Source organism: Alternaria arborescens (genome assembly GCF_004154835.1).
Source record: "Alternaria arborescens strain FERA 675 chromosome Unknown contig_12, whole genome shotgun sequence".
Classification (NCBI taxonomy): Eukaryota; Fungi; Ascomycota; class Dothideomycetes; order Pleosporales; family Pleosporaceae; genus Alternaria; species Alternaria arborescens.
In genome coordinates, this window is record NW_021167867.1 from 605,397 (window position 1) to 625,819 (window position 20,423).

Below are 20,423 nucleotides of genomic sequence, written 5' to 3' on the forward strand. Positions count from 1 at the left end.
CGAGCCGGTACGTCTGGAGCGGCTCTGGAATGGCAACGGCAGATGGCGCAGTGACTCGATGTTTGTATCGGATGTTTCACAGTCAACGATGACCAATGGGCCGGCGGGCGCGCTTGAGGCCTTCTGGAAGGACGGCGTCGGCTGTGCAGATGCGCCTGGCGATTGGGAGGGGGAGCGGCGGGCGTGAAGATATTTCCACTGTAGAGCGGCTGGAGAAGCGCTCGCTGGGGGTTCAGGCCTGGCGCTAACACTCGCCCAGTGAACGGGTGATGAGCTGCGCACCCGAGGGACAAGTCTGTGGCTTTGAATGGGCACCGTGCAGGAGGGGAACGGCAACAGTGCGGCTAAGGGGCGACGCGACTATGGTGAAAGACTCGGCGGGTTCTGGATGTTGTCGTGGACCAGCGCGCGCGTGGTGGTGAAGGCCAACTCTATTTTTGGCACCAGGCAGCGGGGGAGGTGCTAGATGCCAATGCTGTGTTTCAGGACAAATTTGACAGCGTCGCCAGAGTGAAAAGGCATAAGAAGAGGTCCGCAATGGGCAACACTTCTCAAGTACAGGAACAGGTCAACGGGCCTCAACACGGAGCCTTGCTAGCATCAACGAGGGGTGTGTGTTCTGACGGCTCTTCCTTTCCATGATTGCAAACCCCATCAATGCATGCTTAGGCTACTTTCACCCTAGTAGGCGTTTCAGGTCACCGACTAGCTGCATAGGGACCGCTTGTCGAATGCGCTTCGAGTCCGACGAGGAACTTCCTTGACGCGGTCTTCACCGCGTGCTGTCACGAGGACAGACACATCATAGCTGGCTCGGATATCATTCCTTTGGCCATGTCATGATTGTTTTCCGACCACCGTACCCAGGCCAGAATGCCGTGGACAGATGCGTTTGAGCTGGGTTGCCTAGACATGCCTGTTTGGGCACAGAGGCTGCTTGCGCAATTGCATAGCGTCACCCACGATCTCATCTAACAGCATACGATCTATACGAGGCAATGCTATACTGTCCAAGCGCTTCAGGAACAGGAAAACGCCTGATGTCAACACGGCAAAGTATCAAGTCGACCAGCCCCTCCATTTCGTCTGGTGTTCGGCGCCCCGCGTAATCTTTCACCCGAATGCTTAGTCAGCCGCTAACTAGACATTGACCTGAGCTCTGAGCTCGACAAAGACTGCAACCTTCACAGGCCTCGTGCCTTGCATAACCACCAACACCACCACCGCCACTTTCTCCAACTCTTGCTCATCCCCTTCATGTATGGGACTATGAGCTTGGGTTCCTACTCTGTTCACTGTAAGTTTCTTCCCACCCCCGATGCGTGCCCACATATGCGATGATGAACACATATTGGAGCTGTCCTAGGCAATAGCCTTTGAGGACTCTAATAATAATATACACTGAAAATTCTGATCTCGCGTGAATGTTGCAATAATTGTTACCTACGAATGTGTGGAGCCGTAGCTAACTGTTGTGAAGAATTTGCAGAACTGCCTACAGACGCGTCGAGCAGCAACCCGCCCGCCCACGCCTCATTTCGACCATGTCTGCCGACCCACGACTGCGCGCGAGGCAGGAGCAGCAGCCTACGCCCACTGCTGCTCCTGCTACTACTGCTGCCCCTCCACCTCCTCCGCCGCCGCCGACCGAACCTAGCCCCACGGGTATGGACGGCGCCAATGACGCGCACGCAGAGCAGAACATGGTGCCTGATGATAGCTTCAAGCTCAAGTTCTGCACTGTGTGTGCGAGTAACCAGAACCGGTATGTCCAGCGCTGATCTGCGAACCCAACTTCTTGCTAACTTGCTTAGTTCCATGGAAGCTCATCTGCAGCTTGCTTCAGCGCACCTCCCTACAATCAGCTTTGGCACTGGCTCTCTTGTCCGACTCCCCGGTCCAACCATCACGCAGCCTAACGTCTATCACTTCAACAGCACCACCTACCGTGCTATTCATGATGAGCTCGCTCAGCAGAATACTGCCCTCTACACTCACAACGGGCTGCTCAACATGCTTGGTCGCAACTTGAACATCAAGGGCTATCCTGAGCGCTTCCAAGACTGGGTGCCCGGTAAACCACGTCTGGATCATGCTGAAGACAAAGGTTCGCAGGGGACGGAATCAGGTGTCGTTGATGTCGTTGTAACGTGCGAGGAGCGTTGCTTCGACGCTGTGCTAGAAGATCTCCACAACAAGGGCGGAAAGCTCAACCGACCTGTTCATGTCTTCAACGTTGATATTAGGGATAATCACGAGGAGGCCCTCGTTGGTGGTAAAGCTATTCTCGACCTCGCGCTCAGCTTGAATGAAGCTGCGGCAAAAGAGAGAGAGCAGCATGGCGACAGTGGATGGCAATCAGGTGGCGGAGCTGCTCGTTCTGGCTTCGACGAGCGCGTTCCCGATATACTTGCAGCCTGGCAGGAGCGATGGCCCAACATGCCTGCGCTCTGGAGTTTGGCTTGGTTCTAGTTCCTACATGACGGCGTTACTGTTTTCCACATCCTGGCATGATTGCCCTAGATACCCATATTGCATAGCGAGGCGTTTTGGACATGACATCTATATGAAGAGTTCTCACGAATACATGATTCCACAAAGCTCATCTTTGGTCCTTTGATTCGTGCAGTGATATGAATCACCATGTGACAACCGACATGACGTCGTGTCACAAACGTAGCGTACGCGCACAAGCGTCCACCGGCTGTAGCCTCAAGGCACGGTCTGCAGCTAGCCACGTGTGTGTACCACGAGCTCATCGCGAAAGTCAATGTGCTTTTGAGGTATCCTAGCAGCAAACAACACTCTAATCTCTTCTAACATTTCAATCAACATCTTCTATGCGACGAGGGCCATATCCAAGACGCCTCTACCCTACCTAGCTACTCACCAACACCATGAACGTAGTGCTATTCTTTGTCCTTATTTCGGGCGTCATCGCAACATTTGAACCAAGAGGTGGAGCTGGTAGTAGACGCTGTGGATGGGAACTTATGCAAAATCTCCGTATGTTCATCGGTCGTCTCTCCGTCCCCTCCTGGACCAATCTGATATTACTATAGAAATTCCTATTCCCAAACTCGGTGACTGGTACGCAGAGCAAACAGGTGATCGCTCTTTATGCGTGCTTCAGGATGACGGCTCGGAATACTGCACTTGTATCTATGAGTGTGGAAACGGTGTTTGGAGGTCTCTTGACGAGAGTAACCACGACAGTTGGAGATATGGAAACGAGAGCAGCTCGTGGGAGTGGGAATCGGGATGCAAGAAATACTGTCACGCTGGGGTATGTGATGGACAGGATTGATGGAGTCGGAGCAAATGCAGAACTGAGCGGCAGGCGTTGTGGAGATGCGACACACGACTGTGTTTGAAAATGGTGAGTAGGATGTTCCAGGAAATGAATGTGGAAATAATGAGTTCCTTTTGTTGGTTTCCATCTGTTGTGTTGGGAAACACTTACTGATCCCGAATGTGTATCATCATTTGATGATAAGGGGAAACTAGCAAACTGCACTTGCTCGTGCCTTGGCCCAAACGGATGCTAAACGGTTGTTCTCCGAGCATTCCGAATTTCCCTCTCCTGTCAACGATCATCACAAAAGAGACAATCATATGAACAAACAAAAAGTTACTGTGCCCATCCTGGCTGGGACCAGTCTTTCGCAAAAAAGACGACGTTGGCCAGATTCGAACTGACGCTCCCGAAGGAACAAGATTTCTAGTCTTGCGCGATAACCACTCCGCCACAACGCCTCGAGTTGTTTTCATGCTTTGCTGCTTGATGACATAATCCCCAATACGTCATTATATATACCAAAAGTTGGATTATCATCGCAGAAATCTGGCTTTGTGCCGAGCTTCGATGTGTAGTAGGTGGAGCCTAGGGTCAAACGGTACCCAAAAGCGACCCCTGTCTCGGCCCCAGCGTAGGACACCCGCAGCACGCATCGGAGTAGGAATTTTATGTTCCAGCCGACATCTTCTAGGTGTTCGCCGGGAACTCAATTGAGTTGTTCAAGCTTGACAGTAACCTGACCAATCGCACATATTCTCTTCAAAGTAAAGCGCAATGTCGACGCTAATGTCAGGCGTCCTATCTTATCACCGCCCTTCTGCACATCAAGAAAATCGTCGTCTTGGCCGCCCAGTCTGTCGGATCACCAACGTTCCGCCGCAAGCTCCGGCTTCCACGAAACGACATGCATCAGTACCGTCGGAATGTTTGTCGTGGCTTGCATCAGAAACAACCATCAACGTCTATTGTGTCCAAGCTAAGCAGTCTTCACCTAAGCATCGTCGCCGTCAGTTCTTTGGGTAAGCCTGCACGTCGCAGGGACAAATACTCTGCAGATTTCTACCAGCCTTCTGCCGTAGGCCGTGCCTCTTAAGCCTCGATACTGTCGTCTTCCGTACCCTTGATGCAAAACCACTTGTGTTCAAAATGGTGTACCGTGGGCGGCCATCAACAGGCTGCAAGAAGTGCCGCGAAAGAAAAATCAAAGTGAGTAACGGGCTGCCTCCATTTATACGTCCAAAGTTGCGTTGTGAACCCCTCCAGGGTATGCCGCGCGAGGTTGCGGTCGCCTGCCGCTTGTCGCAACTAGCTTCTTCCTAACTGGGAATCCAGTGCGAGATGGTAGCTTCAGATCTCAATTCCGATTTGTGCTACGAGTCCGATCTAGCTTCGGTGATGCAGGTTGCTGACTAGACGTCTACAGTGCGACGAGCGTCCAGGTGGTTGCGTAAAATGCTTTGAACGAAAATTCGAATGCCCTGGATACGATCGAACTGTCGACGCTTTCTTTCACGATGAAACCGCGCAAACTCAGGCGAAGGCGAAAAAGTCAAAGGCAAAGGCCATTGCGGCGCGTGATGCACGAGATACCAGAGATCTCCGAGAGGCATATCTACAGATTATGGCCAAACAATGTCCAGGAACGGCCATCACAGCGCCGCTCATTGACCAGGGTATATCTTTCTTCATGTCCTACTACTGCACGGGTGTGGATCAGCCATCGATACAGTCAATGGAGTACCAGCAACACCTATCCACACACGGCTTCCATCCGCTCGTCGCAACATCAATGACAGCCTTGGGTATCGCTGGCGTAGCCAACCTTTACATGGACTCTCGTCTCAAAAGCGAAGCGACACGTTGGTACCTCGAAGCTATCAAAATGGCCAATGCAGCAATTTCTTCGCCTGAAGACGTAACGGCCGATAGTACCCTCACCTCAGTCAACCTCCTGAGCATGTTCGAAGCAACGTTCAATGACAACTCCCTAGCTGGATGGAGTAATCATGTGGATGGCGCTGCCTCCCTAATCAAAATGCGGGGCATGGGCCAATTTTCGACTCCAGCGGGACAGAGAATGTATCTCCATACCATTGGTTTGCTGACGATGAACTGCATGGGAAAAGGTGTTCCACTTCCTCAGTATGTTCACGATCTGAACACCGAAGTTATAAAGCACCTAGATACCGAGGATCCTAGAAACCGGTTCTTCTTTCTTCACATCAAGACCATTGACCTAAGAGCGCGGATTCTGAACCAAGAAGCGTTCTCATTGATGGACATCATAGATTCGGCACTAGAGCTTGACGAGGTTGCGATCAACATTTTCAAAGATCAAGGTCCAGACTGGGACTATGATGTAGTGCCTTGCGAGGAACAAGAGTGCTGCTATGAGAACTTCTACCATATTTACCCAACCGCAACAGCAGCACAAACCTGGAACTGGGTGCGTTACAATAGGATCTATTTCCACGACATTATCCGAAATTGCATATTAGCAGACTTCACCTCGACTCCGCCCACGCTTGTCAGCACCAAGTATCATCAGCAATTAGAAACAAGCGCTCGCACTCTATACCAGCTACAATCTGACATCATAGCAAGCATGCCTCAATTCTTGCACGACGTCCCTGATGAAGCGCCGAGCAGAGTAGCCAGCCCGACAAATAGTGAACCGACTCCGCCAGGTGCGTCGGGGCGAGGCAAACCATGGCCTACAGTCGCTAGTACAACCTCAAGATCTCCTTATCGTATAGCACTTAAATCCCTTGATGGGAACTTTCGAGGCAACACGCACAATCTCGTCAAAGCGCTGATCGGAAACGGATCAGTAAAAGATCGACTTCCCATCGTGCGGGTTGCAGGAGGCTACAGCACTGTATGGGCACTCTATGTGGTATGGTTTCTGATCATAACTAGCATCATGTTCTTACTACTAATGATTCTATGTAGGCTGCCGCCATGCCGTTAGCCTCGCCAAGAAGCCAAGACTTCGTAGACAATTGTATGACACGAATCGAGCACGAATTTGGCATCAACCAGGCTCGAGTGCTATCAAACGCCCTGAAACTCAAACGTCATCTCGCTAGCAAAGGCGCCATTGCTTTCGGTATATGCCCGCAATACTTACCACCGGACGACGGAGTTTATGTTCCGCAACAGGATCTATACAATAAGGTGGGTCAGAAGGTTCCCGAGGTCCTGATGGAGGCATCCTTCCAGGCTACTTTTCCAACTGTGGCAGAGATTCTTTCAGGGCCTAAATACTAGAATCAAACCTGACTCGTGCAGGTTGTTGAGATGACCGACGAAACGCCTGAGGCGCTGTTGTTCGATGATCTGGATTCAGTATACTGAGACACAGTCAACGTTACGAGATCTTCAATAGGGTGATATTTCAACAAAGTATCCGAGAAATATCACAATCGCTTCGAACAAGGTAACAAAGTGTTGACCCTCGTCATCCGCATCCGCATTCTGCTAAACGAAAGGACGACAGATTCGAGTGGCCCCAGGCTTACGTTACTCTCGAAAACTGCCGATACACCAGCTTCAGAACCACCGACTATCGTATCATCACATATGAGTTTTGTAAATCAGACTTATGTTGCTAGTATTGGGGATTAGTCTTGTGGCGATGTTTTTCCTGGATTGGGTAACAAGAAATGCAAAGGTCAGAAGGGTTGACCCATAGTGCCTCGAAGAGGGCACTCGCTACTACCAATCGAGTCAAGCGGACTTTTTTTGCTCTCCGACGGAGTGAGTGTTTACTCAATACCGCTTATGCGCATATATCCACCCATTAGAGGATCGCTTCCGCCGTCGCACATTGTCATAAACCCCTCCTCGAATCTCTATGCACCACACCTCGAACAAGTCAACCGTACGACCGCCGCCCGAGACAACCCGCATTGAGAATAACTTCGAACGCGATAGCCTTCTTCCATAATGACGACTGTATTCATTCCGCAGACAGGCTCGCCTCTGCTCAGCCTTCCAGGAGAGATTCGGAACAAGATCATTCGAAATGTCTTCAAATATGAGAACCCAGTTCTACTAGTGCCTTATATCGGTTTAATAATGTATCTGTCGTCGCCAGCGATGGTTTGTGCGACGCAGGACATCCAGGTATTTACTACCTGCCGCCAGCTCCATGGCGAATGCAAGAGTATCTTTCTCACGAACAACGCATTTTTACTCTCTACACAGCCCAACACTTTCAAGGACGCTTCAACCATGGGGCTTTTGAGCCGATGGATGTTTGATCTCGGTCCGTATCGCGATTACATACGCAAAGTGATCATCGATCTGAGCCCACTTTGTCCTGGACCGTGTCATCTTTTCAGGCAATGGATCGACTTGAAACCAGTCATTATGGAGATCTGGCGTTACCAAGACATACTTACAGCCAACGGTAGCCGACAGCGCGCGAACATTGATATATCCTTTGCGTTCTCAGGACGGCCGCTTCGTGGACACCTACATCATCCACCACAAAACACGATTAGCGACTCTAATCTGAACGCGATGATCACGCTGCTGACTCCCTAGCGGATCCCAGAGATGGGTGCTTACCTCCAATCACCACATGTGCTTCGAGAGGTTCGGACCGACGTCAAGAGCCCGCAAGCTCTGTTCATCTTGGGTACACCCAGTCATTGCGATAGCACTGAAATGCCAGCTATTAGTTACGAGTTGAGTGTCAACGGTCAACTTGAACGGAAGCATTACTGCGTTAACAAAGGATCTGGTATTGCCCGCCTCATTTTTGTGGCATCGATCCGCGGAAAGCTTCTTTCTTTGCTCATGGGTTCAAACGTTACTCAGTTCATATATAACATTGAGAATCGAACAATCTTACCTCGTTTACCCGAACCCTTCTCGATAAATCGCCGTTTTCGAGAACTGGCGCTCCGAAAGTTCTCAAGGGTCCATGCTGTTGGAAGAATCGTATCGTACAATGCGCAGGCTACTTTCGATGACCTAAGGCTGATGTATGATTGGTGCATGGCTAGTCGACTGTTCATCCGTAGCGAACACGCAGCTCGACATGAGAAGTACCCTCCAACTATCCTGATGCGTTTTGAGCTATCGGAGCGAGACAATCTTTCCAACCTTCGGATTCCGATAACAAACATCGTCGTGGCAACGACCAAGCTTCCATTCAACACAGAGATACGGGTTGAGTTAGTTCATATCAACTTGCCCGTTAGCGTTAAAGTTGCGGTCAAAACAGTAACCCTTCACAGGCTTCAACAACAGTTCCTTGTCTTTCTTACTGATATCTTGGACTTCTATCCAGGCCAGAGTACTCAAGTCTGTCCACGCGTCACAATGGATGGTAACTTTGCAATCAAGGAAGCAGAGTGTGAGCGAGAGGACGGAAGCGATTTTCTTGTCAAGAATAAGAGTACCGCTCTTGACTCTGACGAGATGGAAGAGGAAGTTGATCTGTGCATGAACAAACTGCTAGAAAGAGATGATCCTGTTACGGCCGCATACCTCCCCCATCGCGAAGTCAACGATGATGGAAATCATACTACGTACATCTTGGACTCACCGCATGATCACTCGTTGCTAGGGGTGGCTGTGTGGCTGGCTTGCTGCTTGTAGGAAACTGGTACAGTTGGCCACTGGTGAAACAGATGAGGATGTTAGTTCATGTTGGGTATCTCTTGAGATTAATGTGAGGTTTGAGCAAACGTTGGCCCATTGTTTGAACGTTTCACACAACGTGGAAAGTAACAAACTCTGCTTCATATTGTTACCAAAGAATAAAGCGGTTGCGTTCAATTCAACCAATCTGAATCCATAGCTTACCTTCTGAACGAGACTCCATGCATGACTTTGAATGCCATGAAAGATGTTACACCGCCCCTTTACACGACTCGCCAGCTAAGTCGTTACCGCTACTATGCCACCCTTTACGCGGAGCGCGAATACCCAGATGCTCCACATTATAATCACGTTTCTCGGCCGTCCCATCTTCTCGGTCTAGCACAGAAATTGCGTGTTCTGATATACACCGCTGCATTAACACTTCCTTTGTCCATCGGGGTCTGGCCGGAAACCGACAACAGAATCGCCCCACACCAGTTCACAACCATGAAGCGTAATATGCGGTATCTGAAGATGAGAATACAGCGACCGGGTGTAAATCTGAGCCTGCTGGGGTTTGTAAACAGGTCAGACACGGAGCAACAAGATGATTCTACTAGAGAAACGAGTCGCGGTTCAGTGGTACCGATGGATGGATGGTCGCTCACGCTGTCTTGTTCACCACCGGGGTATTTGGTTGCAACACATCCGCTCTATCACACTACAACTGCCTTTCCAGTTTACGCCTCATAGTCATCTAAACCACGGTAGGGGCAAAGTTAACCCAGCGACGAGTGGCTGCGCCGTCGTTAGACTTGCTAATTGTATCCCTTTCGCCGTGCCTAAATATTGGACATACACAGGTAGTGTGGTAGACGTCTGTAGAGCGCTTGGCAAATGCGTGAATGTTAGTATAGTCAACCTCGTATTTCCAGGTTGGTATGAGCCAGACTCTGTTGAAGAGAAAGTGACACACACAAAGCGGATCGAGAAGCTAAGGGATGCAAATATTCAAGGTATGAAGATCCAGGTGGTGAGGGTGAGTAGAACGCAGCTTTCGCGAGATAATCTGTCGACATTAGAGGCAAGGCAGTGGTCACTTATGCACGAATGCAATGGGACAGGATGGGAGATAAAGCAGACCAGGTGCGATGAATTTGGAAGACTTCATATAAAGGCTGACTGATTATTCGGCCTTGAGCATGGTACACTGTCCCAATGAGTTCGTGATCACCACTCTTTTGTGATGTTCTACTTCCCGATGCGCAAGAGTTCACACAACAGCATTCCTGGAGCATATCATGCTTCTATATAGATTGACGTCAGATTGGTTGCTATAAGAATAGACAGTCCAGCTCGCAAAGACCGCGCATAGCGGTGAGATGAAGTTCTCGTTTGTTGTGCACCTCGACCCTTCATTTCGGTCATGCACCTGAGCCCTAGACTCGTCGATGGGATCAAGGAGGGGGCAGGGGCTAACGTTGGTGACTTCAACGCTGTTCCCGCACTAATTCAGGAGAGCATGCACATGTCTCCTGATCAGCGAACTGTGCCGCTGTGTGGCTTAATGTTGATAACACGACATACATGATTCGTTCAAAAGTGAATCCCAGGTTTTTATTGGCCTGTCTTAGCTTGTGGTATCCATGTGCGAGTAGTGCAGATTAACGCTGGCTTCTTTTCGGATCGCAGCGTTTCATTTTTGTAAAATTTTCTGGTCGATAAGGCGCTTAGGCAACAAGGCAGCGATTCGTGTTTGTAGTTTTTCTTCACTGACAAGTGACGTGGACAACCTCAGCAACATATCCATGTGTCTGTTCACCTCATTCGCGATGCGGTGAGGAGTCTGAAATTGGTGCCTATTCTAGGCCATTATTGTTGCACGCAGGAAGTCTGTGCAGTGTCGGAGACTTTCGGCTTCGGAAGCAGGAAGGAAGTGGAGTGCACAAGCGCCACCTCCTGCCACATCCCCGCGCCACATCCCCGCGCCACACTATCGCCTACGGTCCGCCAATGCGGTCCTTCTCCAACGAGTGCATTGACCAGGCGCCACAGGCTATCTTCACCTGACTGATTCTCGGTCTTATACAACACAAACTCATGTATTAAAATGTTCCAAACATGATTGTGGCTGCTGCACACATCCCGCAGGATTCAATAAGGATCGAATTCACGTAAAATGAGAGTCATGCCATCGGAAGACAACAACCCGGCCAGCGAAACACGGCACGACACGCCGCGGAATCGCGCTGTACCCATGATTCGCGACGTCGATCAGTAATACATCCACCACGGATTGTTACCAAACCACAACATATACGGTGAATACAACTTGCATCTATTCAGATGCCAGACAACTAAATTCTCTGAGATTTGAACAATGCCGTATTGTTAGAGTCGGTCGGATCTATCAGCCCGATGAGTGAGTCTTGTTAGCGGGCTTCGTTGACATGCGCCATCCGTTCCATCGCGGTCGGTGTGCAAGAGCTAGAAACGACAGCTGGGCGTCATGCGCGACACGCCTGTTTGGCGCAACATGACATGCCAAGACACGACGAGCTTGTTTTAAGCTTATCTAAGTAGAGCTGCCATTGGCTGCTACGCGCGAAAGGGCAACATTGAAACAACCTGACAATCTAGCAAGATTCTAGCGCAAGGCTCGCCCCGGAGAATGAGTCGCAAACATCTCTTGGCGTGACACCAACACTGTTCCCGGAGAATTGCTTGACTGGCCAGACGTTCCATACGACCAGCGGAAATTTCAGTTCTCCTTGGCGTTCTAGATATATGGTATCGATGTGGATATTTGCGCGGTTTCAGCTCAAAGCTTGGCATCTTTCCGAGCATTGGCGCCGGCACGACAGCCTGTATCTAGCACTAGTCGATCGGACATGGAACGTGTTACTGGCATATTCGCGAGATACCCATGATAACGGGCTTTCGCGTGGAGTTCGGAAGCAAGCAGTCTATCGCATCACTCAATTTGCCTCCCTGGGTTGCAGAGCAAGTCTTTGCTCACCCTAGCACTATGGACAGTGATCCCAATATGCTGGATGGTGTTCACTTCACCACGATTACTTGAGAGAATACACAGTACAAGAGAACCCCGACATGGGCAATGTCGAAACATTCCATCATGAGTCTGTTTACGACTTCCATGCCCCACCGAAGCACGGGCTCTAGCGCCCATGAAACCCTGCGAGCGTATCCTTCTGGACCTGAATCCCACTTACGAACGCATGGTGCGCTGGGCCTAGCCTCCTGAGTACTACCGGGGAGGAAGACTACCCTGTCTTCCACATGGCACATCTTCGGAGTAATGTGTGAAGTCACCAGTGTGGCGCGCAGAAGCTGAGTTGAGAAGAGTATAAGTATCACATAGGCCATCGGCAAAAAGGAATCATCCACCATCACATTCATTCAGTCTTTCGTTTGCTTGAAGCATCCCACTTTCGCTACCTCTTTTAGAGACTTACATTCTTTATACATACTTTGCCAAGTATCCTCTTTCGACTTTCTACAGTTTCGATCAACCAACTCAACCATCAAAATGAAGTTCTCTATTGCCATCATTGCTGCCATCACTGGCTTCGCCGCTGCCGGCCCTGCTGCCTCCGCCCCTAGCGAGTTCTTCTCTCTCGCCAAGCGTGCCTCCCTCCCGATCCCCGCCTCCAAGGGCTCTGTTACCTACAAGAAGCCCCAGGAGATTTCCGGAACTTTCGATGGTGGCATGAAGACCTACGGCCGTGGTGCTTCTTGCACAGGTCAGGTTGAGGGTGGTGACAAGGACGCTGTCTTCCTCATCAAGAACGGAGGTACCCTCAAGAACGCCATCATCGGCAAGGACCAGATCGAGGGTGTCCACTGCGAGGGTAAACATTACCCCTGTATGCACTACATATAGCAAACGTACTAACCGTACACAGGATCCTGCACCATCGAGAACGTCTGGTGGGTCGACGTTTGCGAGGATGCTCTTTCCCTCAAGGGTGACGGCAACGCCATGATCAAGGGCGGAGGTGCCCAGTCTGCTGATGACAAGGTCATCCAGCACAACGGAAAGGGAACGGTCACCATTGACGGCTTCAGTAAGCAGCTCTTTCGACACTACACTCTGACAATTGCTAACAATTCTATAGCCGTCATGAACTTCGGAAAGCTTTACCGTGCCTGCGGTAACTGCAAGAACTCTGTCTCCCGCTCCGTTGTCATCAAGAACGTCAAGGCCTACAACGGTAAGGTCCTTGCCGGTATCAACCCCAACTTCGGTGGTACCGCTACCATCTCCGGCACCTGCGCTTCTTCCGTCAAGACCATCTGCGAGGAGTTCAAGGGCACCAAGCCCGGTTCTGAGCCCAAGTCCGTCTCCAAGGGCCCCTCCAGCTACTGCAAGTACACTGCTTCCGCTATCAAGTCTTGCTAGACGCATACTTTGACTCGCTCGATATCTTTTTAGGCGAACGAGAAAATGGCGGTTGCGGATGGAGATGAAGGAGTGAGTCGTTGAACACTTTGGAATTTTAGAGGTGGATTCTTTGTACATATAACTTTGCGCACATGCAGTGCATGTAATACACTTGATCTTCAAGCACAAGTTTGTTCTCTCTGTTTCCATCGTGATCTACACTACGTTCTGTCTCGTACATCTGATCATAAAAACTGACCAGATGAGCTGTTGAACTCGAGGCGAAAAGGTGATAATGCGTTCAAGTCTTTCTACTGCTGGAAATCTTCACCGTGTGGAGAATACAAAGACATCACCTCTGGAGAACTGTGCGTTATTGTTAAGATCTACGAGACAGCTGAAGAAAAACTTGGTGAACGTCTGTAACATTAACAAGATGTTATGGACTACGTAAGATTCTCAAACTTCGCTCAGTAAAGATCGGAATGCAAGCATTGTAAGAAGACATACAAAGATCGGAGCTAATATCTACAACATAGTGTGATAGCGGCGAGATGAAGGGCGTTCTAGAGTTGAGTGGCGATATCGGCAATACAGCAGACAGAGCTACAATATCGTTTTGAACATCTTGCGGAGTGAAAAGAGAAAGAAGATTGAAAAAGTGGGTATAGCGCAGGGAATTTAAATGACAGAACATCAAATAATGATGTCACGCCTTGCGCCGCTTCTTAACAGCTACCTTTGGAGGGGTAACATTAACACTCGCTTCACCCTCTGCCTGGAGGATATGTTCACGAGTCCGCTTCTTGCCCTTGGAGGGTTCTCCCGGTTGAAGAGATTTCATGGGTTCTGGAAGATGTTCCATGTCAGAACGTTCTTCAAGGCCAGAGTACGACGTTTTGGCCTGGTGCTCCTCGCTATCGGTAGTTACTTTGCCTTTTGCAATCAGACCGGCCTTGTGCGCGTTGGCAGTTTTGTTGGTCGCCGTGCGGGAGGTAAGGGTACGAGGATTTCCGATGATAGTATAGAATCGTGTACCTTTTAGGATGTCCTGGCATGTCGTCTTGGAGCACTGTGGGCAGTTAGCAACAGCCAGCGTAGTCAACCGTAGTCAGCAGGAAAAGGGAAATCGGTAATACGCACGTGAAGAAGCTCCCGAAGAGCTTCGAAACGATCTTCGAAAGTGTAAAACATCGTTACTTGACAGTTCTCACGCTCACCCTTGTCGTAAATGGTCTTGGTCCACCCGTTCGTGTGGATTTCGACCATGGCAAGCTACACTATGTTAGCGAAACAATGACCATAATAGAAAGATGACTTACTACGAGATCGCGAGCCGCTGCCTTGAACTGGTCCTCAGTATAATAGGTGGATCCCGCTAGCCAACGGTTCCGATGCTGGCCTGTTGTAGTCTTTTCTCTACAATTTTCCCTATTTTGTATCGCCTTTGTGAGTGTATCGATGCACGTATTAATCTCGGCTGGAGATGAAGGGATAGTGTTGTCATCAGCGGGCGCAGTCCAGTACACGCCGCCAATATGGAGTCCGGTATCCGTCTGCGAAATGGTGACCGATTTGCCCATCTGCTTGGCCGCGCCGGTTTGGTTTCGCTGCTCTTTTAGCACAGCCTTGGCTTGCTTTTCTTTGTTAAAGAGCGAATCGCTGGCAGCGTCCACAACTCTTGATGCTTCCGCGTCTTCTCTGCCGTCGAAAACTTGACTGTTTTCTGACTGGTTTGGCGGCGGTATAAGATACCCATTGTCATAAGGCAGATCGGGCTCGACCGAAGAGTACATATAGTCGTCCTCAAAGCTCTTTGGAGTTTCTGGGAGAGGTCAGTATGTGCGCCATACGTAAGACAGATACTACTATAACTTACCGGGGGCGAAATTAGTGTCAAAACGCGGTGGAAGAAGATCCCCGAAGTGCTGGGGCTCTCCAGACGATGGCCATCTGGGTGCCAGTTCCTGAGGATAAGAACTGTTACGAGACTGATGAGAATCTGGTAGGTCATAGCGCCATTTTCTGTTTTCGTCCTCGTACATGTAAGGCTCTTGGTCCGGGAAGAATTCGCCATTCTGATCCGGATCGAAGGAATCGAAGCCAGCAGACTCAGTGAACACCTGAGCATTTGGCGCGATAGAAGAAACCGAGGGGAGATAGGGCGCTGCGCGCTGGCGATCAGGAAAAGAACTGTTGTTGCTCATCATGTGCGAAGGTGGTTGCTGTACACAGAATGAAAGTCAAAGTTGCGTGAAGAAGTGATGTGGAGAAGAATTTTTTCTTGTGGTGGTGGAATGAAATACAGTTGTGCGGTCATGGGGAAAGGAAAGCGTTCTGGAGTTGCCTATTTCGCATGAAATACTGCAATGAAAGGCTCTTGACCAGAACAAGGTAGGGCGCAAAGTGAATCGTGTGTTTACAGAGAGCGTTTCCTAGGCGGCAGAAGCAGAATGTCGAGGAGGAATCGACATAGAAGAGCCCCCGGCACTGGATTTCCGATAATTAACCAGTGAATTGACCTACCTTAGCTAATGATAAAGTGCTTTGTTGATGGAGTTGTTGTCATTATATATGACCGTTCAAGAGTAACTGAGTGGAGATCAATCGACACGAACGGACGCTGTGGGTGACGCGTGCGGAGGATACTGTTGACCAGACTGTAGATTTCGAAACTCGGCTCGCGCCATTGTATGGTCAGCCGTGCAATTCGAAAATCGCGTCGGTCCGGTCCAGTGGACGAGAAGTGAGGGCAGAAGGGCAAATCAAGGGAAAAGGCAAATCATCGAAGGGGAGGACAAGCCGACCCGCGATTGGGCTCAAAACATGACTGTCTTTCTGTAATTTCTGTGTGTTCGGGAGTGTTGCTCGACTCTTATGCTGAAGTGCTTGATGAGAATGACAAAGACTTCCAATGTTGCCGCGGACAAACTGGTCGGGCAATCACGTAGACTCTTTAAAACGGTTGCTATGACAGACACGTGGCTCAGGAATTTGGATCAACTGATTCTCGCCTAGTAAGCGAGTGACGGTAACGATGGCTATTTGGAGTACTGGGAGAGGTTCTTACTGCTTGTTGCTTCTTTCGTCGGGATAGCTCAAAGCAAAGAGTTGAATCAGAACGCATCTGAAAGATGTCACTAAGGTTATGAGAAAAGAGAGGCAGGAAACACTCTAGATCGGTCATATTTTTGATCCATTGCGCGATTTAGACAGACTTTGCGCCTTCGGCAGCCTCATTGAGAAAGACTGGGAGCGGAGCCTCTGGGCAGTGCAGCGAACATCATCCTACGTATTCTCATGCTCAGAAGACCTGATTGGAACGTGAAGTGGTAGTGACCGAAGAAAGAAGGAGACGTTCAGGGATGTAGATAAGTCCATGTAGGTTTGTCATTGGATTTGAGGTACATCAATACACGCTAGCGACGACGATTCTGCCCCTCAGCACCGGCTGTCTTTTCCCGCTACAAGCATAACGGCATCCGTCCCCATACCAACCCACCACTGGCCGGCTTCATATGTCGTGCTGGTCATCGTTCTAGATCGAGTCGCAAATGGCCTTCGGATGTAACCAACAGTCATACCAGCGCCGAACGCTAGGTGTTTTGGTCGTACGAAGACCCAATAGCTAGCAAGCCATACCATTCACAGTTATCGCGATCCACAGAAAACTTACCTCGACGACTGTCCTTCGGACGCGTCAGAGACGATGCCGCTATCTTCAACCTAAAGACATCCAGGAAACATCCTCTTTATGCTGCGCCTCCCAACAACAACAGCGGAAGAAAACACTTTGTGACCTACCGCGATCATGTTGATAGCGATGTGAACTTCCTAGTTACGCGCGATGCCATAGCATGGTTCTGCGACGACGCATAATTCACAAGCCACTCACGACATGCGCAACCTATCCAATACCCCGTCGATACGAGACCCCCCAAGTGAGACAGGTCATGAAGGCAGGGATGGCTGCATACTAAGTGCGCCACGGGCTCATTCTGCCAGAGTCTTCCTCTTCTCCCTGCCCTCTATCAGATGCGTATTCCCTCGGCAACGTGAAGAGGCCATGTGCTCTAAACTCCCTACTAGAAGAGTGGTGTCTGATAGAGAAGAACAGGCAACGTCTCTGAGTTGTTGCATAGCACAAGGTGCCCCTGTCGCTTTGCCGTTCCTGTCGACGAAGGATTCGTTCATGTCTTTCGCAACATGCACCTGCGGCACGACACCACGAGCCCTGAAGAACACAGAAAAACTTATTCTGGTAAGATGTAACTCGATGGGAAGCCGAACACTGTCCTGTTGGGTGCGCACGTTGCCACTGTCAACAGCAATCGACTACACCAACGAGGAAGCGACAGGCGCGCTTGCCGATAGTGTGAGCCGACTCAGCAAGATGTCTGTAGTGATCGTGTCAGTTTGTGTCACTCTCTACGGAAGGATTAGCCAGTCAAAATGAGGTTCAGAGTGTATTATTTTGAGCTACGGACAACATCTAGAGCATTTGGTATCATGTCTTCCGAAGCCTACATTGCTTTGCTTTACAACAAAGCACAGTTTCGGCATGTTGCAAGTGTTGCAAGAGCTTAAGGAACAGGACTGAGGCTGGCTGAAGCAAACGCTTCTCAAATCCAAGGTGAATGCGAGATTCTCAGATGACGCTTGGACAGTTCTTTAGCCACCCACCTGCGGTGATCAATACACGCAGCGCGACGTACGTTACTTACCCAAGCAACGGACCACAACAGTAAGATTTGCGATTTCACTGAGCAAGAGTTGGATTTTACGACATTTGACAGGCTTGGCATCATCCAGTGATCACATATCGACCCCGGTTTTGTGACAGCACGACTTCACTTCACTTTACAGGCTGCCTGGAATAGTGCCTTAGGTCGTGCGCCACTTCACTCAAGCTTTCCCTGGTCGCCTTTCGACTGCTGTCCTTGTGGTACATAAATACGTGTCCTACGGCGTTTCACTTTTCACACCGTACACATCAATGCATCAACACATCTTCGAGAGTAAGTCTACCGAACTTGGAATTTGAGCACCAGAACGAAACTAACCTCTACGTTACTTGCAGGTAACTATATTCCCAAGTCAATCCACTTCCTGCCTACGCCCAAGTCCAACAACATGACAGATCGCGATCTCGACATGGATACCATTCAGGGTGCACCTGACAAAGCCACCACGATGACTTCTATCACGGCCCTGCCTTCCCCCGTACCTAATCTCCCTCGACTATGTGACCAGAAGCTGGAAAAGGTACCTCAGTTCTTGAAGGCTGCGTATCGCCCCAAGCCTAATACTTCGATATGCCTGAACAAGGATGTCCCAATGATCGAAGGCCTGTGCTTCAACAACATGAGTGAGGCTCAGAAATCGATGGCTGTTGCTCAGTGGTACGCACCTCAGGAGGATGGAACCATCCCAGAGACCGAGGAAGAACACCGCAGGATTGTTAGGATGTTGGTGGACGCTTTCAAGGATATGAGCATCGCCAAGGATACCGCAACCAACGCCTACCGCAAGCGCTTCACTCCGGGTGAGACTTCCTACTACCAGAACTGGGCTATCGAAGCCTGTGCCTGGGATATAATTGTGAGTAAGAAGCATATGCCAGCATGACGACGATTAAACTGCTAACAAGTGAGTTAGGACAAGGCCAAGTATATCCACACGGAGGGCTTCAAAATTCCGATCTACGACAAGTCCATCGTTGACTATATCGGCCAGACCCAGAAGTGGCTGTTCGGAGAGCGTATTGACTGGATATGCCAGGTGCTGAAGGTGTGTTTGTCCCTTCTGGCGATGACTGAACTCATACTGACTTGGCGCTCAGAGCTCGAAGCACGTCGCTGTTACTCTGATGGTGATTATTCAAGACTGACACGATTGTTGATACTTGTAGCTGACACAACGACAGAAGCATGAGAAGAACTGGGTTACGATTGGCGCACCTCACAAGCTCTATAGTAGCACCCTTGTCAACACTATCTCGAACGCTCACCGTGGCAAGTGGATCAAAGATGGTCGTGGAGCAGACAGGAATCATCAAGATCGTCCATTCAAGGGCAAGCGCACTAAAGATCAAGTGACCTTTTCCGAAGGTGAAGTTGTTGGCATGGACTTGCCCAACAATGTGGACTCTGGCACTGTTGCTGGAAGTGAAGAGACAGGAGCACAGAACCAAGAGCTTATCCGCAAGCGTCAAAGGATCGAGCATATTACAATCGAAAGCAAGGATTTCGACATGGATGATGCAATTACTGCGGAATCTGACGCTGGTGTTCAATCTGTCGAGAAACCTGAGAAGAGTCACATGTCAAATGAGTCCATCATCAACTCCATGGTTGACTCCTCGGATGGAGATTTTCCCACGAAGTCTTTTGCTGTTGATCCCAGACAAGATGCTTGCGTCAACTTTTATCTTGACACGAACACCAAAGGCAGGTCTGAGTCGGACAACGAGTCGGAGCTCTCTGAGCCTCCCGATGGTCTGCTCCCTGACGCCCTGTACGCTTCTCCTATTAACAAGAAGACGGGCGACCCCAGAGTAGATTCTTCAACTCTAGAGCCCCGGGTGGACGACGCTGCTCATCTAGACGGCGCGCATATGTTAGTCTCTCTGAGCGCCAGCCGTTGAGCATCGTGCTAGGTTGTCAGCCTTGACGACTAATAGCTCCACACATACGCCGCACTGTGTAGAGTAATCTTGCTCTACCCTCTTGCAGTATAAGAGTCGGCATTGGAGATAACAGGCTATATTTCATGGGTCGAGATACCATAGGAAGTCACGACGTAATGACTGTAATATTTGATTAGTTTACGAAACCGCGACTGAACAGGAAGATAACTGAACACTGCCTTGACATGTGACATTGCGTGAGCTGATTAGTGTCTACGGGCAAATGATTCCCGGTGTAGGAGCCTACGCAAGAGGGTGCGTCTATCCCGCTGAGATGGCGCAATGCTTGGTGGCCTTGTCGTGTCTCTACGTTAGTTCGGTTATGGGTAAGTGCCGCACTAAGCTTGATCGATCCGCCAGCTTGTAACCTCGGAACTTGCGCATCTCCGTTTCGCAACTGAGGAGTTGGGCCAGTGAATATCAGCACTAACACG

At 49.9% G+C, this 20,423-nt stretch overlaps 7 protein-coding genes across 7 annotated transcripts; 6 read left to right on the plus strand and 1 right to left on the minus strand.

Annotated features, from left to right (window-relative positions):
• Window positions 1-1,544: 1,544 nt before the first annotated feature.
• On the plus strand, window positions 1,545-2,472 carry AA0111_g5998 (RNA polymerase II subunit A C-terminal domain phosphatase; the record flags this gene model as incomplete). Its single annotated transcript, XM_028652171.1, has 2 exons — window positions 1,545-1,765; window positions 1,815-2,472. The coding sequence occupies 2 exons, from the start codon at window positions 1,545-1,547 to the stop codon at window positions 2,470-2,472; spliced, it is 879 nt and encodes a 292-aa protein (XP_028506542.1).
• Window positions 2,473-2,897: 425 nt separating this feature from the next.
• On the plus strand, window positions 2,898-3,307 carry AA0111_g5999 (hypothetical protein; the record flags this gene model as incomplete). The annotated part of the gene is made up of 2 exons (XM_028652172.1): window positions 2,898-3,006; window positions 3,063-3,307. 2 exons carry the CDS (start codon window positions 2,898-2,900, stop codon window positions 3,305-3,307), a joined length of 354 nt encoding a protein of 117 aa, XP_028506541.1.
• Window positions 3,308-4,444: 1,137 nt separating this feature from the next.
• Window positions 4,445-6,568, plus strand: AA0111_g6000 (hypothetical protein; the record flags this gene model as incomplete). The annotated part of the gene is made up of 3 exons (XM_028652176.1): window positions 4,445-4,504; window positions 4,722-6,194; window positions 6,251-6,568. The coding sequence occupies 3 exons, from the start codon at window positions 4,445-4,447 to the stop codon at window positions 6,566-6,568; spliced, it is 1,851 nt and encodes a 616-aa protein (XP_028506405.1).
• Window positions 6,569-7,861: 1,293 nt separating this feature from the next.
• On the plus strand, window positions 7,862-8,911 carry AA0111_g6001 (hypothetical protein; the record flags this gene model as incomplete). Its single annotated transcript, XM_028652177.1, has 1 exon — window positions 7,862-8,911. One exon carries the CDS (start codon window positions 7,862-7,864, stop codon window positions 8,909-8,911), a length of 1,050 nt encoding a protein of 349 aa, XP_028506406.1.
• A 3,535-nt stretch (window positions 8,912-12,446) lies between these two features.
• Window positions 12,447-13,319, plus strand: AA0111_g6002 (Pectate lyase E; the record flags this gene model as incomplete). Its single annotated transcript, XM_028652178.1, has 3 exons — window positions 12,447-12,768; window positions 12,823-12,984; window positions 13,036-13,319. The coding sequence occupies 3 exons, from the start codon at window positions 12,447-12,449 to the stop codon at window positions 13,317-13,319; spliced, it is 768 nt and encodes a 255-aa protein (XP_028506407.1).
• Window positions 13,320-14,010: 691 nt separating this feature from the next.
• AA0111_g6003 (hypothetical protein) lies at window positions 14,011-15,508 on the minus strand (the record flags this gene model as incomplete). The annotated part of the gene is made up of 4 exons (XM_028652179.1): window positions 14,011-14,373; window positions 14,445-14,576; window positions 14,624-15,126; window positions 15,181-15,508. The coding sequence occupies 4 exons, from the start codon at window positions 15,506-15,508 to the stop codon at window positions 14,011-14,013; spliced, it is 1,326 nt and encodes a 441-aa protein (XP_028506408.1).
• Window positions 15,509-18,297: 2,789 nt separating this feature from the next.
• On the plus strand, window positions 18,298-19,947 carry AA0111_g6004 (hypothetical protein; the record flags this gene model as incomplete). Its single annotated transcript, XM_028652180.1, has 5 exons — window positions 18,298-18,319; window positions 18,382-18,902; window positions 18,960-19,091; window positions 19,144-19,173; window positions 19,228-19,947. 5 exons carry the CDS (start codon window positions 18,298-18,300, stop codon window positions 19,945-19,947), a joined length of 1,425 nt encoding a protein of 474 aa, XP_028506292.1.
• Window positions 19,948-20,423: the final 476 nt, after the last annotated feature.